This window comes from Giraffa tippelskirchi, chromosome 11 (genome assembly GCF_054371585.1).
Source record: "Giraffa tippelskirchi isolate mGirTip1 chromosome 11, T2T-mGirTip1v1.2.pri, whole genome shotgun sequence".
NCBI classification, from domain to species: Eukaryota; Metazoa; Chordata; class Mammalia; order Artiodactyla; family Giraffidae; genus Giraffa; species Giraffa tippelskirchi.
In genome coordinates this window covers 150,080,117-150,097,173 of record NC_137285.1, presented here as the reverse complement: position 1 = coordinate 150,097,173, position 17,057 = coordinate 150,080,117, and the positions used below count along the sequence as shown (strand labels likewise).

Below are 17,057 nucleotides of genomic sequence, written 5' to 3'. Positions count from 1 at the left end.
TGGGACTATCAGACCACCTTACCTGCCTCCTGAGAAACCTATATGCCGGTCAAGAAACAATGGTTAGAACCGGACATAGAACAATGGACTGGTTCAAAATCGGGAAAGGAGTTCATCAAGGCTGTATGTGGTCACCCTGCTTATTTAACTCATATGCAGAGTACATCATGCGAAATGCTGGGCTGGATGAAGCATAAGCTGGAATCAAGATTGCCAAGAGAAATATCAATAACCTCAGATATGCAGATGATATCACCTTAATGGCAGATAGCAAAGAGGAACTAACAAGCCTCTTGGTGAAGGTGAAAAAAGAAAGTGAAAAAGCTGGTTTAAAACTCAACATTCATAAAATGAAGATCATGGCATCCGGCCCCATCACTTCATGGCAAATAAATCGGGAAAAAATGGAAACAGTGGCAGATTTTATTTTCTTGGGTCCAAAATCACTGTGGACAGTGACTATAGCCATGAAATTAGAAGATGCTTGCTTCTTGGAAGAAGAGCTATGATAAACCTGGACAGCATCTTAAAAAGCAGAGACATCACTTTGCAGACAAGGTCCATGTAGTCTCAAAGCTCTGGTTTTCCCAGTAGTCATGTACGAATGTGAGAGTTGGACCATAAAGAAGGCTGAGCGCCAGAAGAATTGATGCTTTTGAACTGTGGTGCTGGTGGACTCTTGAGAGTCCCTTGGACTGCAAGGAGATTCAACCAGTCCATCCTAAAGAAAACCAGTCCTGAATGTTCATTGGAAGGACTGATGCTGAAGCTGGAGCTCCTACACCTTGACCACCTGATGTGAAGAGCCAACTGCTTGGAAAAGACCCTGATCCTGGGAAGGATTAAAGGCAGGAGGAGAAGGGGACGACAGAGGATGAGATGGTTGGATGGCATCACCATCTCAATGGCCATGAGTTTGAACAAACTCTAGGAGATAGTGAAGGGCAGGGGAACCTGTGGACTGCAGCCCACCAGGATCCTTTCTCCATGGAACTTTCCAGACAAGAATGCTGAAGCAGGTTGCTGTTTCCTACTCCAGGGGACTCTTTCTGACCCAGGGATTGAACCTGTGTCTCTTGGTTCTCCTGCATTGGCAGGCAGATTGTTCATCACTAGTGCTACCTGGGAAGCCTATAATCACTGAATCACTTTGCTCTGCACCTAAAAGCACTGAATCACTTTGCTCTACACCTAAAACTGACACAAAATTGTAAATCCACTATACCGTAATAAAAAAAGACAGCATAGTTCTGTCACAAGGATAGACATATAGATCAGTGGAATAAAACTGAGAGTCCAGGATAAACCTTTACATTTATGCTCAATTTATTTTCAAGTGTACCATGGAAATAGATTAAAAACCCAAATCTTTTCCACAGATGCAGTGCTTGGGCAATATGTAGGATATTGAAATTGAACCGGTTCCTCATATCATACAGAAAAATTGTCTCAAAATAGATCACACAGCTAAATAGCTAAAACAATAAAACTCTTAGATGAAAGCATAGAAATACATCTTCATGACCTGGGGTTAGGCTGTGGTTTCTTAGATACATCAGCGAAAGTACAAGCAGGAAAAGAAAGGTAAACTAGGCTTTGTCGAAACCCGTATCTTGTTTCCTAACATGATTCTCCAGTAGCAAGAACCAGGGCTCCTTGAAGAACTGGTCTCTTCTAGGCCTGGGGCAGGGGATATGCAAGAAAAGCCTGCCGAGTCCCAGAGTGCCTGAAAAAATGGAAATGCTGAAACCCACAGACGCGCTCCTCCTACAGGGGTGTGTCAGAGGTCATGGAGCCAGCTGAAAGAGCTTCCCATGGCGAATATTGAACAGTTTGCACAAAATAGTTTTAGATTACAGCCCGAAGTATAACATACCCAGAAATTTATACTGACATAAATACGTTATTGACTACATCGGTGAGTAATGAAGTACAAGCAGAAAGGGCAAATCTCCCACTGAGAAGAATTCTGAAGAATTTATACAGATCTTCTGTCCTCAAGGAGTTGGAGCCTAACGCCCTGCTGTTGGCTACATACAGTGACGTCATTCCAAGGACTGCAGTACAGAAAGGAGGGAAACGGTAACTGACACGCAGGTGAACTCAGCATATGGAAGGTCATCAAATCATACGTTTAAATGTTTAAAAAACTATGTTGAACTTTTTTTTTCTGCAGAATTTTTCATAGGAAGGCTCCCAGGAAAGACCGTTGATCATACAAACTGAGTCGATCAACTTTTCCAAGGCTTAAGTCTCAGTTGTATCTCAAAAAGGTGAATACAGAGAAGGGCATCTATAGCGCATCAAGGGGGTAAAATTAGTCAAAGGGTGATCCAGGTAGGAATGGATGAAATTTTGCAAACTAAAGCAGCAATCTTATCTTTGAAGAACATGAGTCTCTGAAGAATCATACAGGTCTGACTTAGAAAATGTCAAAATGGTTTGATCTTAGATCATTTATACTGAACATAAAATAGACCAACACCCTGGAGGCCCCTGTCATAATTCATTCCAGTAGTTATCTCTCCCAAGATGGCCATTATTCTAATCGGCTGTTGCTTTTTAAAGATAATCCGTCTTTCTTCACTGGTCGCTTTAATCCTTATCTTCTGTTTTCTACATGTTGGTTGTAATGCACTGAGGTGTCTGGGATCCACTGGACTTGTTGCATATGTGGGCTGGTGCTTTTCATTGGCCTGAAAATCTGTCTTTTCTTTCTCTTTCTCTTCCCTCTGTAATAATTCTAATCAAGTTTGTTAGACTTTTTTCACTATATGTTTTATATGCCTTATCCTCACGTCTGTATTCATTTTTGACATGAAATTTGATTCATTCTGATTTATCTAGTGGGTGATATCAAATATACCAAATTCGGTGGGAGTTTTGTGAGACTGTTGGACATTCTTCCCCAAAGAAACAACCTTTAGTTGTCCTGTTGGCAAATGCTAGTTGTGCAAATATCAAGACAAAATTCAGGCTTGAGCTTTCTTGGTTCACTAAGGTTTTCTTTTTAATTATAAGTTTTTAAATTTATTTTTTATTGAAATATGGTTGATTTGCAATGTTGTGTTAGTTTCTGATGTGTGAGGTGATTTGTTTTATATATATGTATATTCTTCATGTTGTTTTCCATGTTAGCTCATCACAGGGTATTGAATATAGCTCCCTGTGCTACACAGGAAGACCTTGCTGTTTCTCTGTCCGTGTATAATAGTTCGTGTCTCCTAACCCAGCCTCCTCTTCGTCTCTCCCCATCCCCTCCCCTTGGCAACCACAAGTCTGTTCTCTATATCTGTGAGTCTGTTTTTGTTTCAGAGATAGGTTCATTTGTGTCATATTTTAGATTCCACATATAAAGTGATACCGTATGGTGTTTGTCTTTCTTTTTCTGACTTACTTTACTTAGTATGATAATCTCTAGGTCCATCCATGTTGCTGCAAATGACATTATTTCATTCTTTTTAATGGCTGAGTAATATTCCATTATGTGTGTATGTGTGTGTGTGTGTGAATACATATATATATATATATATATATATATAAAAAATCTTCTTTATCCATTCAACTTCTTTATCCATTCATCTGTCAACAGACATTTAAGTTGTTTCCATGTCTTGATGGCTTCATCGACTCAGTGGACATGAGTCTGAGCAAACTCCAGGAGATAGTGAAGGACAGGGAAGCCTGGCGCGCTGCAGTCCATGGGGTTGCAAAAAGTCGAACATAACTGAGAGACTGAGCAACAACACCAGCGTGTCTTGACCGTTGTAAACAGTGCTGCTGTGAACATTGCGGTACAGGTGTCTTCCTGAACCATAGTTCTTTCCAGATATATGCCTGCAGTGGGATTGCTGCATCATATGGAAACTCTACTTTTAGTTTTTGAGGAACTTCCACACTGTTTTCCATAGTTGTTGGTGTTTAGTCGCTAAGTTGTGTCTCTTTTGCGACCCCATGGATTGTAGCTCCTCGGGCTCCTCTGTCCATGGGATTTCTCAGGCAAGAATACTGGAGTGGGTTGCCATTTCCTACTCCAGGGGATCTTCCCAACCCAGGGATCAAACCTGCATCTCTTGCGTCTCCTGCGTTGGAAGCGGATTCTTTACCATGGAGCCACCAGGTTTTCCATAGCGGTTTCAACAATTTACATTCCCACCAACAGTGTAGGAGTCACCCAGTTTATTTTAACCAAAGGTTCACGTCCTGGTTGGGGTGGAGGGTGGGAGGAGGTTGTCAGGGGATCTGGTATAGGGCCACAGTTCCTCAAGGAGATTTCTCTCTGTTTTCACTCTGTTCAGTAAGTTCTCTCTGCTGTTATGGGGCGGAGGATTTTGTATGTCTTTTTGCCCTTACCTGAAGAGTACAGTAATCTTTCAAGGACCCAGATCCTTAATCTCAAAGTGGAGATCTTTTCTAAGCCTTCCTACTTGGAGTGGCCTCTGGGCTGTGGCCTCTTTCTCCTGCCCTGCACTTAGGCTGGGAAGCAGACTCCACCTGGACAACACTGGCAAACGGCCTTGAGGAGAGCAGCCCTGTTGGTCTGTGGCATCCCACTGATAGATGTTTACATTAGGCTCTTGTGTAAAGATTGGTCTCGGAGCTCCGGTTGACTCTTCAGCTCTTCCGTGTTTTTGAAGTGGGTTTTTTTTTTTTAATGTAGCATTTTTCTTTGTTTTCAGAGGAGGTTTGATTCAAATAGCTCAATTAACAATAACCAGAACCAGTCTATTTTCTTCTCTTTTGCCTTGCTTTCTGTGGTCCTCATTCATACAAATACTCAGTATTTCTTAGAATGTGCCATATGAAATATTTTACTTTTATTAGGACCTCCCTTTTCCAGCTTTCTCAGCAATTTTAGTGTCTCACTGACTATTTTTTTCTCCATGTAGATTCATATATTTTTTTTTCCATTCCTTTACACTAACTTTAGTGGTATTTTGGAAAGAGCAGAAATAAATGCCTGTTTTCTATCTACCATGTTTTATCAGAAGTCCAGTCTAAGTATTAAAATTGATACCATAAAAATACTCCATACATGACTGTATGTACATCTAGGACTGAACTATTACCATATTGCTATATGTACCCTTTTCTTTTAATATATCACTTTATCTTTTGGATTATATTTACTGGTATGCATGTTTTGTCTCCTTATCTGTGAATTCCTAAAGGTGGGTGTTATAATGTGTTCATTTTTCTATTTCACAGTGCCTGACATAACAGTCTATCACATACTGTGATTTCTGTAAGATGTTTGTGAATAAAAGACAATACCTGTGTCTGCAGTGTTTTTTAGCTGATGCTAATCGGGTGCTAATAAACCTTCCTGAGTAAATCCATTTCTCCTCGCCCTGAAAGTACAGCATACTTACAATGAATAGGGTGGTAACTGCGCGGCACTCACTAACTTCCTGCGCGTAGCCGCACAGGAAGTCTCGGTCTATAAGGAAGCCGATGATGAGGAGGATGATTCCAGCTGCCGCTGCCACGGCGCTCAGAGAGTTCATTATTCGGCTCAGCGTCACCTGAAAGAGAGAGAGACCAGGACGCGGTGACAGCCCAGCGCAGCCCGCGGACAGAGCCGCGGACAGAGCCGCAGCTGGGAGAGCAGGGTGTTATCACAGCCTCGAGATGCCGCAGAGCGGCCGTGTGACCTCAGGCGCCTTCACTTGACCTCTGTGGGCTTCAGGTCCTCGTCCACTGAAATGAGGGGATCCACTGAACTTGTGATAACCCTTCCATACCCCCAAAGCTGTACCTAAGTTGCCCCCCATTTAATTGCGGGAAACAGCGCAGAGACAAAAGAGGGGTTAACAGTTAGGGGGCAGCCACATTACTTTGCCTTTTGATGCTCTGGTAAAAATCATGGCCTATTGATATTTCATTTTATGATTAATGAAACCTTGTATTTTTTTGCAGTTTTTATTTCCTTCTAAAACTACAAGCCCACAGGTGATGTCCTTTGCTGAAAATAATTTATTGGCCTATGAATTAATATCTCATGTCTTTGCTTCTTTGGGAAAAGTAAAAATACTCTACTCTATAACTTACTTGTAAATTAAAAGTTTGCTTTCATTAACACTGTATTATTTATTTTGAGATTCTGCTTACAAGGTTGAATTACAGAAAATGGATGAGGAAGTTACCGGAACACTGAGACCCATCCCCCCATATGATTGAGTAACATGGGCAAGTCATTTATTAAGCCTCAGTGTCTAAGAATTTGACTAGATGCCCTAGAAATGCACTAGTGTTTTATGATTCTGTGAAAAAAGAAGTAAACATCATTGATTGGTGTCAGTACTTGGCAGTTTGTGGAATTGTACTGGCTTAATGATTTTCCAAATTCATTGTCAAGGCTGAAATGATTTATTTCAAACTTAAAATTCTTTAGAAAACAGGATATATAACTCACCAGAGTTTCTGTGGTTTTTCTTTCCAGTGCAACTAGAAAGGCTCCAGAATTAACAAACTGTTAAAGAGAATACGTATCTTAGTGACGGACACATTTAACTGATGTGAATGAATTCTCGGGGTTAACAGACCGCTGTCTCTTTCTTCCACATCCCTCCTTCCTACCGCACACAGTCCCCAAGGCAGTGAGAAGGGCTGGTGCCTCCTATGATTGTTCCCAGTGTACAGTGGGTGAGATCCTGGCCTAGAAACTTGCTTTGGTCCTACCTACGTGAACATGAGAATTTTAACCTTATTGGGCTTTTGTTTTCTCACCTGTCTTCCTTTCATAGTTGTTGTGGACTCAGCTCTGATGCCACGAGAGACTGGTGTCGAATCAGTTTACAGCCACTAAGACTGGATTCCACCATCCTTACAGGAAACCTCCTTCATAACCGTTTGCAGTCCAGTGTGTTCTCTTGGATGAGAACATAACTGGAGTTGCAGCTAATACGCTGGAAATTCTGGAAAAATCCTGGCAATTTCCATGGAGGTGAGTCGTATGTTGTGTATTGTTATCATCTGGTGGAAACTTCCAATCTGATTCCAACATATCTGTTTTAAAATTTCTAGTCACGTGGACGGAGCTTCTTCAGCTCCGTCCCTCCACGCTCGCTGTCTGTGCTGGACCTGGTGCTCAGAGGAGCTGTCCTCCCGCACCTGAAGCCTTGCCCGTGATTCTCCCTGGGTGTGCAGCAAGACAGCCCTGCCCCGTAACCCCCAGCCTCCCCCACTCCTTTCCTTCCCACCAGATTGACCACTCATCCTTGAACAGTCAGTCAAGCTGCCGATGTCTCTGGAGAACCTGTCTCTGTTCTGCAGAGTGAGCTTGTGTGTCCTTTATCATCACTCATCACGCCACATGATAATTGTCCAACACTCTACTCAGCTGCCTGCCCAGGCAGGAGATGCAGGAGACCCAGGTTCGATCCCTGGCTGGGGAAGATCCCCTGGAGAAGGAAAGGGCAGCCCCACTCCAGTGTTCTTGCCTGGAGACTTCCATGGACAGAAGAGCCTGGAGGGCTACAGTCCATGGGGTCGCAAAGAGTGGGACACGACTGAGTGACTAACACTCACTACTCAGCTGAGACCTTGAGACCGGGGACTGCCGTTTTTCAGAATCCCCACACGCTGCCAATTTTCTGATACTAGAGTAGGTGCTAAAATAATGCTTATTGAATGTGATTAAATGCTTCTGTGCAGCTCAAAGGTACATCTGAGAAGACCTAGCTGCTTCTCCACTTCTCTAAAGAGTAAATTGATCTTTCATCTCTGCTTATATAAGCACTTTCTGTGCCTCTGTGATATCATTTATCAACTACTTTGAAATGACCTGTTTGCATGTTTTCTTTCTTGCTAGTTGTGAGAGCCCTTTGAAGGAAGGGCTCATGCATTATTCTTTTTCTTTGCCCCTTCCCCCACCCAGTTTTATTGAGATATAATTGAAATATAGCACTGTATAAGTTAGGGTATGCAGCGTGATGATGCGACTTACATGTATCATGAAAAGATTACCACAATAAGTTTAGTTAACATCGATTCATCGTCTCATATAAGTATCAAATAAAGGAAAAGAGAAAGAAAAAAAATTTCCTTGTGATGAGAGCTCTTAGGATTTACTCTCTTAAAATTTTTCCTGTGTATCATATGGCAGTGTTAACTATAGTCGTAATGTTGCACATTGCACTTCTAGCATTTATATATCTCATACTGGAAGTGTGTGCCTTTAGACCAGATTCATTCTGAGCAGTTCCCTGCTCACCTCTGCCCATGCCCCTGATCTCTTTTCTGGAGTCCACGTATAAGTAAGATCATCTGGTACTTGTCTTTCTCTGTCTGACATTTCAATTGACATAATGCCCTCAGAGTTCATGCGTGTGGTCACAGGTGGCAAAATATCGTCATTTTCTTGTAAACAAGACTGAGTGATGTTTCCTTGTGTGTGTGGTATACCACACCTTCTTCATTTGTCCACTGATGGGCATTTAGGTTGCATCCATGACTTGCCTGTTGTAATCATTGCTGCTGTGAACATAGGAGTGCAGATACCTTTATGACCAAGTGCTTTTATTTCCTTTGGGTATATTCCTAGAGGTGGAATTTCAGGGTCATAAATCTATTTTTAATAATTTTTTGTGAAACCTCTATGCTGTTTCCCATAGTGAAAGTGAAGTCGCTTAGTCGTGTCCGACTCTTTGTGATCCTATGGACTGTAGTCCACCAGGCTCCTCCATTCATTGGATTTTCCAGGCAAGAATACTGGAGTGGGTTGCCATTTCCTTCTCCAGGGGATCTTCCCGACCCAGGGATCAAACCTGGGTCTCCCACATTGTAGGCAGACTCTTTACCATCTGAGCCACCAGGGAATTAATGCTGTGTTCCATGGTGAGGGCCCATATGTTAGTGATCTTTGGACCCTGATGGCCTTCCTCTATGCATCTGACGCGTGCTGTGCTCAGCCGTGTCCAAAGCTCTACGACCCCATGGACTGTAGCCCACCAGGCTCTTCTGTCCATGGGATTTCCTGGGCAAGAATACTGAAATGGGTTGCCATTTCCTACTTCAGGGGTCTTCCATATCTGACTTATTATAGTAATTCATTTTGAATGAATGAATGGACAAATAGTGTCAAGACCCAAACAAATATTCCCGAAGGAACCTCAAGACCCAATGATGGAATATAAGTAACTGATGAATTAACGGGGAAATCATTTCAACAGAGTTGAATTTTATTTTAATTTTTCAAACCATATCATACAACTCAATGTAGATCATTTCATTACTAAGAATTCCTTAATATCCCTGTTGGCATGACTTCAAATTGAATTTGACTGACTTATACTCACCAAAACGGAGCTCCAGAATGGATATCCTGAAATAAATATAAAGGGAAACCTTGGGTATGGATATTCCAAGGTGAAAAGGAGAACAATTCCAAAAGAAAAGTTCATCACTCCAAACAGGATCTGGAGAGCCTGTAAATAGAGGGAGACGTCATGGTGAGAAAAAATCAGAATGGTGGGTTTCCTTCTGAAAATTTAGATGATCTCCTTCTGGTTAAAAGGATTTGGCAATTACCCCCTTTTATAAATAAGGGAAGTATAGTAGACGCTTCTTTATGATGACAGTAGAAGCTTCTAAAGATATTTTCTTGATCCCTCTGTCTAGTGATCGATGAGAGGTAAAATGATCTAATTCACTGCTCCTGAAAATGTAGTCCATGGATTGGTAACATTAGGATCACCTGGGAATTAGAAATGCAGGCTCTCAGGTCATATCCTGTACTTACTGAAAAGACTCTCCAGGCGAGACGAGAAGTCTGCGTCTTAAACTCTCCAAGCATCAGGGAAATGCAAATAAAGACCACAAATAGTTGTCACTTCACACCTATTAGGATGGCGGTTATAAAAAAGACAAGGGAACAAATGCTAGGGAGGATGTTGGGAAAAGGGAGCCCTTGTGCACTATTGGTGGGAATGTATCACTACGGCAGACAGTATGGAGATGTCTCAAAAAGTGAAAAATAGTACTGCTGTGTGAATTCCACCTCTGGGTATGTATCCAGAGGAAACGCAATCACTGTCTCAAAGAGCTATCTATACTCTCAAGTTAATTGCAACATTATTCACAATAGGCAAGACAGAGAAACAGCCTAAAGGTTCATTGGCAGATGTGTGGATAAAGAAACACACACACACACACACACACAGGAATATTATTCAATTATAAAAAAGGAAATCCTGCTGTTTACAACAAGTGAAATAAGTCAAAAGAAAAGGCAAATACCATATTATGTCCTTTATATGCTGAATCTAAAAACTTCAAACTCGGGGTTTCCCTGGTGGCTCAGTGGTAAAGAACCCGCCTGCCCACGAAGGAGACGCGGGTTTGATCCCAGGTCCAGGAAGACCCCGCATGCCGGGGACGAACTAAGCCTGTGTGCCACAGCTATTGATCCCGTGCTCTAGAGCCGGGAACCACGACTACCGAGCCACAGCTGCTGAATCCTGCCCGCCGCGGCCGCGGAGCGGCGCCTGCTCACCGCAGCTAGAGAAAAGCCCGCACAGCAATGAGGACCCAGCGCAGCCAGAAATAAATAAAATTATTTAAAAAAAACATCAAACTCACAAGAACGGAGAGTAGGATGGTGGTTGCCAGGGACTGGGGGGCAGGAGAAATGGGGAGATGTTTGTCAAAGGGAACAAATGTTTGGTTTTAAGTTCTGGGGATCGAGGGTCCAGCACAGTGACTGTAGTTAACAATACAGCATTGTGGACCTAAAAGTTGCTATGAGAGCCAAGCTTTAGTGCTCTCAGCACCACTCCCACAATAAAAACAGCAACTGTATGAGGCGAAGGAGCGACAACTAACCTTACTGTATACACATTTTGCAATATGTATGTATTGCAATAGGTATCAAATCATCACATTGTACACCTTAAATTTACACAATGTTATATGTCAATTATGTCTCAGTAAAGCTGGGGAAGAAACCTCAAAGTCTTTGTCATCTAAATGGTAAAGTTTGAAAAACACTCAATTCTAAATCACCATAGCGCAGGGAGCTTAGCTGCTCTGTGATGACCTAGGTGAATGGAAGGGAGGAAGACTCAAGAGGGAGGGGAGAAATGTATACATATGGCTGATTCATGATGGTAGGTTGTACAGCAGAAATTCACACAACATTGTAAAGCAGTTATGCATGCGTGCTCAGTCGCTGAGTTGTGTCTGACTATTTGTGACCCCATGGACTGTAGCCTGCCAGGTCCATGGGATTTTCCAGGCAAGAAAACTGGAGTAAAATGCCATTTCCTGCTCCAGGATATCAACCCCGCGCCCCATGTCTCCTGCATTGGGAGGCAGATTCTTTACCACTGACTCACCTGGGAAGCTAATTATATTCCAATAAAACAATAATAAATCACCATACCAGCCTGGCCTCAAGTAGTGGACAGTCAGAAAACCCTGCTGCTGGTGGCCAGTCCTCTGAGCCTGTGGAGGTACCGTCATCTCCCTGGGCCCAGAGCACCCCCATCTTCTCTACATTTTTCTATTTTTTTCTCTCCGCATCACGTCTGTGATGCCCTACAACACCGGGTAGTGTTTTGGTCGGTGAGACTGACACAGGGATTAGAAGGTGTACGGCATATGAGTCTGTGTCCTCTGTCTTCATTTATTCCCGGTCCACCGTCTCAGACCCTAAGCCCCCTTGCTTCCATAGCAACTGCTGTTTGCAAAGGTACATTGTGAAAGGCGCCGTCTTCCTCGCCTCCAGACTCGTGTCAGCTTCCGTCAGAAACCACCACTCGAGTGTCCCACACCACTCTGCGTCCAACACGCCAGAACCAAGTTCCTTTTTCTCCCTTTAAACCTTGTCTTCTTTCTGCCGTCTCTTTCTTTGTTTTTACCGTCATCTTTTTCTGAGGCTTAGTCTTAAGGTCATCTTCTGCTCTTCCAATGTCCCTTGACCCCCTGCAATCAGAAAGTAACCAAGCTTTCCTCTTCCCTCTGTTTTCAAAATCATAAATATTTGCCTTCTGCTCTTTCCTTTTTTCCTGTCGTCACCAATGTTGGGGCACCTATTTCTTGCACCCTAAGTCCCTCCCATACGTCAGTGCATATGTGCGAATATTCTCAGCCTTTCTCCATCTGCGGTTGGGCAGTTGATCCCCTTCTCTCTTCCTTCCTTGCCATGAGGTCTTCCATCAGGCACACATCCTCTCTGCTTCTCAAGGCCTACATGGGGGGCTGTCTTGGGGCAGTTACTGCTTCCTGCCGTGGGAGAGCTTGATATTGGGGAGCAGGTTCAGCTTAGTGGCTGCTTCCATTTGTCTAAACTATTAAATTGTTTTCTAACTGGCCTCTCTGCATCAGAAACTGTTAAACATCCTTGTTTAACAGTGTAAAAGAGAAGCCCAATCCCATTACTTTCCTCAGTATTGTTTGAAATACAGTGGTCATCAAATTCATTCAGAGAAGTGATGAAAATGTTCTCCAGCCCCCAACCCCTCAATATTGTAATTAAGTAGTTCTAGAACAAAGTCTAGAGACTTGGTATGTATTTTATAAAGCTCCTTAGGTTATTTTATTGATTTTACAGACTGGAAAATATTAATATTTATCTATGTTATAAAGTCTGAGTAAGGATGATTTATAGGGTTCCTGGAAATTAGGTCTCCAATTACCTCCCTGGTTACTTCTCCTCACCACTTAGTATTTAGTTTTTTGTATTTTTTTCACACCATGGTAAAATGTACATATCAAATTTACCATACTGACCATTTTATTTAAAACGGTAAGCTTTATTTTTAAAAGTAGTTTTAGCCTCACAGAAAAATTGAGTGGAAAATGCAGAGAGTTTCCATGTATCGCCTCAGCCCCTTCCTCCCCCGCCTCCTGCCCAAGTATCAACATCTCCCACCAGACGGTGCTTCTGTTAAAACTGATGAACCAACCTCAGGCATGACTGTCAACCAGAGACCACAGTTTACCCTGGCTTCTCCCTTGTGTGGTGTTCCAGGGCTTTGGGGAAATGTATCATGTCATGTATCCACCCTTATACTTTTATACAAAACAGGTTTCCTGCCCTAAAAGCCCTGCATCCTCCACCTCTTCACGCTCCCCTCCCCACCTCGTTTCCTGGCAGCCACTGATGGTGTCGTCTCTGTAGTTTTGCTTTTCCAGAATGTCGTATAGTCAGCATCCCGCGACAGTCGGTGGCCTCCGGGAGCCGCTGCCTTGGCTCAGCAGGGCGTGCTTGAGGTCCTGCTTGTCCCTTTGGGGCTTGATGGCTCACTGCTTTTTACTGCTGCGTGATATCCCATTGTGTGGATGTACCGAGCTTCACTTTTACCCACCCTGGTTGTTTCTTGCTTTGTCCTTTTTTAATCCTCTCACATCCTCTAAGCCTGGCTCTCCTTTGCCATTCGCGACAGCTATGCCACCGTGAACTTTTGTCCATCGTGCTCTCTTCATCTAGAAGATTCTACCTCCCTCCTCTCTGCTTGCTATTTCATTCTATTACTTTTAAATCATATATTTTCTCTCCTCAGTGAGAGAAACTAGATTGTGTTTATTTTTATAGGCCTTGTAATGTTAAACATAGTTTCTTGCATGTAGTTTAATAACGTGTATTTTAAAAATAATTTTCACTCTTCAGCAGAAGTTTGGATGTCATTACATTTGAATAGGTGCTAATGCAATTTAGACTGATGGCCCCATTCCTCATGTCAGTGGACCATATTTATATACTAATCTGTTTATTTTTCCCGAAAAAATATTGATTTCTATTTTCCATTCTTAGAGGTCTGGGTATTGAAAGAATATTTTCTAAGATTTGGGCAATATTATAGCCTCAAATGGCTTCCCTAGTGGTTCAGACAGTAAAGAATCTGCCTGCAATGCAGGAGACCTGGGTTAAATCCCTAGATAGGGAAGGTCTCCTGAAGAAGGGAATGACCACGCCAGTATTCTTTCCCAGAGAATTCCATGGACAGAGGAGCCTGGTGCACTATAGTCCATGGAGTTGCAAAGAGTCGGACACTGCTGAGCTATTGACCCTTTCACTTTCATAGCCTCAAACATACCTGAATCACCACATTGTCTGAAAGGAAGATTGCTGAATAATTGATAATTAATGTTGATGAAGTGGATAGATGGATGGATAGGTGAAGACTTACGGTATTAAGGAGATTTTCTGCAAAAACTTTCCACATACACAAATACCATATCATTGTTGTTAAACTGAATCTTGATTTTTTCATTGGGAAAATATGAAACTATGGAACTCAACAACCTGGGATATAGAATTTAGTCTGTTGACTTCTATTCAATTTTCTCCTTCCTTTCTTTTTTCTGAACTTGACTGGAAAAAAATCGTACAGGTAATCAGTTGGGGATTTTTACTATGTGACTTTTAAGAGTCTAGGGATCTTGGCTTATTCATTTAATGTTTTCCTTTCCATAGAATCTTACACATGATTGATATAGAAATGTGATACACATTTACTGAATTTAATGACATAAACATTGGAACTGGCTCCTGCTGCCTGCTGCTGCTAAGTCGCTTCAGTCGTGTCCGACTCTGTGCGACCCCATAGACAGCAGCCCACTAGGCTCCCCTGTCTCTGGGATTCTCCAGGCAAGAACACTGGAGTGAGTTGCCATTGCCTTCTCCAATGCATGAAAGTGAAAAGTGAAAGTGAAGTCGTTCAGTCGTGTCGGACTCCTAGTGACCCCATGGACTGCAGCCTACCAGGCCCCTCCGTCCGTGGGATTTTCCAGGCAAGAGTACTGGAGTGGGTTGCCATTGTCTTCTCCAGGAACTGGCTCCTATCTTAAAACATAGTGTCACCAGCAATACAGAAAACAAAAAGACAACCTACAAAATGGGAGAAAATATTTGCAAATGATGCAGCTAACCAAGGCTTAATATTCAAAACATACAAATGCTCATACAACTCAACAACAAAAAACCAAACAGCCCAATCAAAAAATGTATAGAATATAAATAGGTATGTCTCCAAAGAAGACATACAAATGGTCAACAGGCACATGAGAAGATGCTCAACATTACTAATTATTAAGAAATGAAAAACTACAAGAAGGTACCACCTCACACTGGTCACAATGATCATCATTAAAAATATATACAAAAATAAATGCTGGCGAGGCTGTGGATAAAAGGAAACCTTCCTACACAGTTGATGGGAGTGGAAAACTGGAGGTTCCTTAAAAAACTTTAAAAATGATATTGTCATATGATCCAGAAATCCCATTCCTGAGCATATATCCATAAAAACTATAATTCAAAAAGGTACATGCACTGCAATATTCATGAAAAGTCAAAGTCACTCAGTAAGTGAAAGTCACTCAGTCGTGTCCAACTTTTTGTGACCCCGTGGACTATACAGCCCATGGGATGCTCCAGGCCAGAATACTGGAGTAGGGAGCCTTTCCCTTCTCCAGGGGATCTTCCCAACCCAGGGATCGAACCCAGGTTTTCTACATTGCAGATGGATTCTTTACCAGCTGAGCCACCAGGGAAGCCCAAGAATACTGGAGTGGGTAGCCTATCCCTTTTCTAGTGGATCTTCTCAACCCAGGAATCGAACTAGTGTCTCCTGCATTGCAGGCAGATTCTTTACCAGCGAGATATGAGGGAAGCCCTTGCAATGTTCGTAGCAGCACTGTTTTCAATAGGCAAGACATAGAAGCAACCTAAATGTCTTATCGACAGATAAATAGAGAAGATACAGGTCTTCCCTAGTAGCTCAGTTGGTAAAGAATCTGCCTGTAATGCAGGAGACCTGGGTCCAATCCCTGGGTCAGGAAGATCCCCTGGAGAAGGAAATGGCAACCCACTCCAGTACTCTTGCCTGGAAAATCCCATGGACAGAGGAGCCTGGCAGGCTACAGTCCATGGGATCACAAGAGTCAGACATGACTGAACGACTAAACCACCACCGCCATGATTTATATACACAATGGAATATTACTTAGCTATAAATGGAGTGAAATAATTTCATTTGCAGCAACATTGATGGACTTAGAGATTATCACTAAGAGAAGTAAGTCAGAGAGAGAAAGACAAATACCATATGATAATCATTTAGACGTGGAACCTAAAATATGACATAAACGAATTTATCTGTGGAACAGAAAGAGGCTCAGAGACCTAGAGAGCAGGCTTCCAGAGGGGAGGTGGGGACAGCGTGGACTGGGAGTTTAGGGTTCGCAGGTGCAAAGTAGCATAGACAGTATAAGTAAACAACCAGGTCCTACTCTGCAGCATAGGAAGCTGTATTCAGTACCCTGTGATAAATCATAATAGAAAAGAATATGGAAAAGAATGTATGTATAACTGAATCACTTTGCTGCACAGTAAAAATTAACATTATAAATAAACTACACTTCAATAAAATAAATTTAATAAACATTATCCTATCATATATATATCCCTCCCCCCTTCTCTTCTTACCCACTGTCTTAGTTCAGGCTTCTTTAACAAAGCGCCATAGACTGAGTGGCTTACAAACAGCAGGAATTTATTTCTCATAGTCCTGAAGACCCAAAGTCTGAGGTCAGACTCCCAGCATGGCTGGGTTCTGAAGGCGGTCCTCTACCAGGTCGCAGAGTGCTGCTATTGAAAGAAAGCTGGCTAGCTTCCTGGCCTCTCCTTACAAGGGCCCTAATCCCCCATTCACGCCGGCTCCTCCATCGTAAACTAATGACCTCCCGAAAGCCCTGTCTCCGAATACCATACATTAAGTTTAGGATTTCAAATACAAATTTGGGGGCTGACAAACATTAAGCCTATAACACACCCTCTGTAGAATTTACATGGGGGAAAATCTTACTCACCCCTAGGATTTTCATTCTTGTAGCAAGTAATTTTGGAAAGGGCATGCTAGAGTCATAGGTTGTGCCTGTAACATTCCCTGACTGAAGTTCGGGCACAGTGATGTCTGGAGGAAATACTAGAAACACGGGACTGTGCGTAGCTCTTGAATCCATGATGGTGTAGTCGAGATTTTGAAGTGAAAAAAAAAATGACTTAGTTGATGCTGCAGCCTAGCTCATGTTCTTCTGTACCAAGGCTGTCT

At 42.5% G+C, this 17,057-nt stretch overlaps 2 protein-coding genes across 10 annotated transcripts in view; one reads left to right on the top strand and one right to left on the bottom strand.

The window, feature by feature from the left end:
* Positions 1 to 17,057, top strand: part of LOC145527138 (uncharacterized) — an 86,915-nt gene that overhangs the window by 58,687 nt on the left and 11,171 nt on the right. For 8 of the 9 annotated variants that reach the window (XR_014069529.1, XR_014069523.1, XR_014069520.1 and 5 more), the window contains one exon: positions 6,747 to 6,946. The gene's annotated coding sequence lies outside the window, so the exon portion shown is untranslated. Of the gene's footprint in view, positions 1 to 6,746; positions 6,947 to 7,205; positions 7,377 to 17,057 lie in introns of all 9 variants that reach the window. The other variant, XR_014069519.1, reaches the window with a different exon arrangement.
* LOC145527137 (membrane-spanning 4-domains subfamily A member 5-like) overlaps positions 1 to 17,057 on the bottom strand; it is a 25,654-nt gene extending 8,597 nt beyond the window's left edge. The window contains exons 1-4 of the mRNA XM_081544615.1: positions 16,816 to 17,057; positions 9,300 to 9,428; positions 6,416 to 6,472; positions 5,373 to 5,525 (exon numbers count right to left, since the gene is read on the bottom strand). Coding sequence (XP_081400741.1) covers positions 5,373 to 5,525; positions 6,416 to 6,472; positions 9,300 to 9,428; positions 16,816 to 16,968 — 492 coding nt within the window. The 5' untranslated portion in view covers positions 16,969 to 17,057. The remainder of the gene's footprint in view (positions 1 to 5,372; positions 5,526 to 6,415; positions 6,473 to 9,299; positions 9,429 to 16,815) is intronic.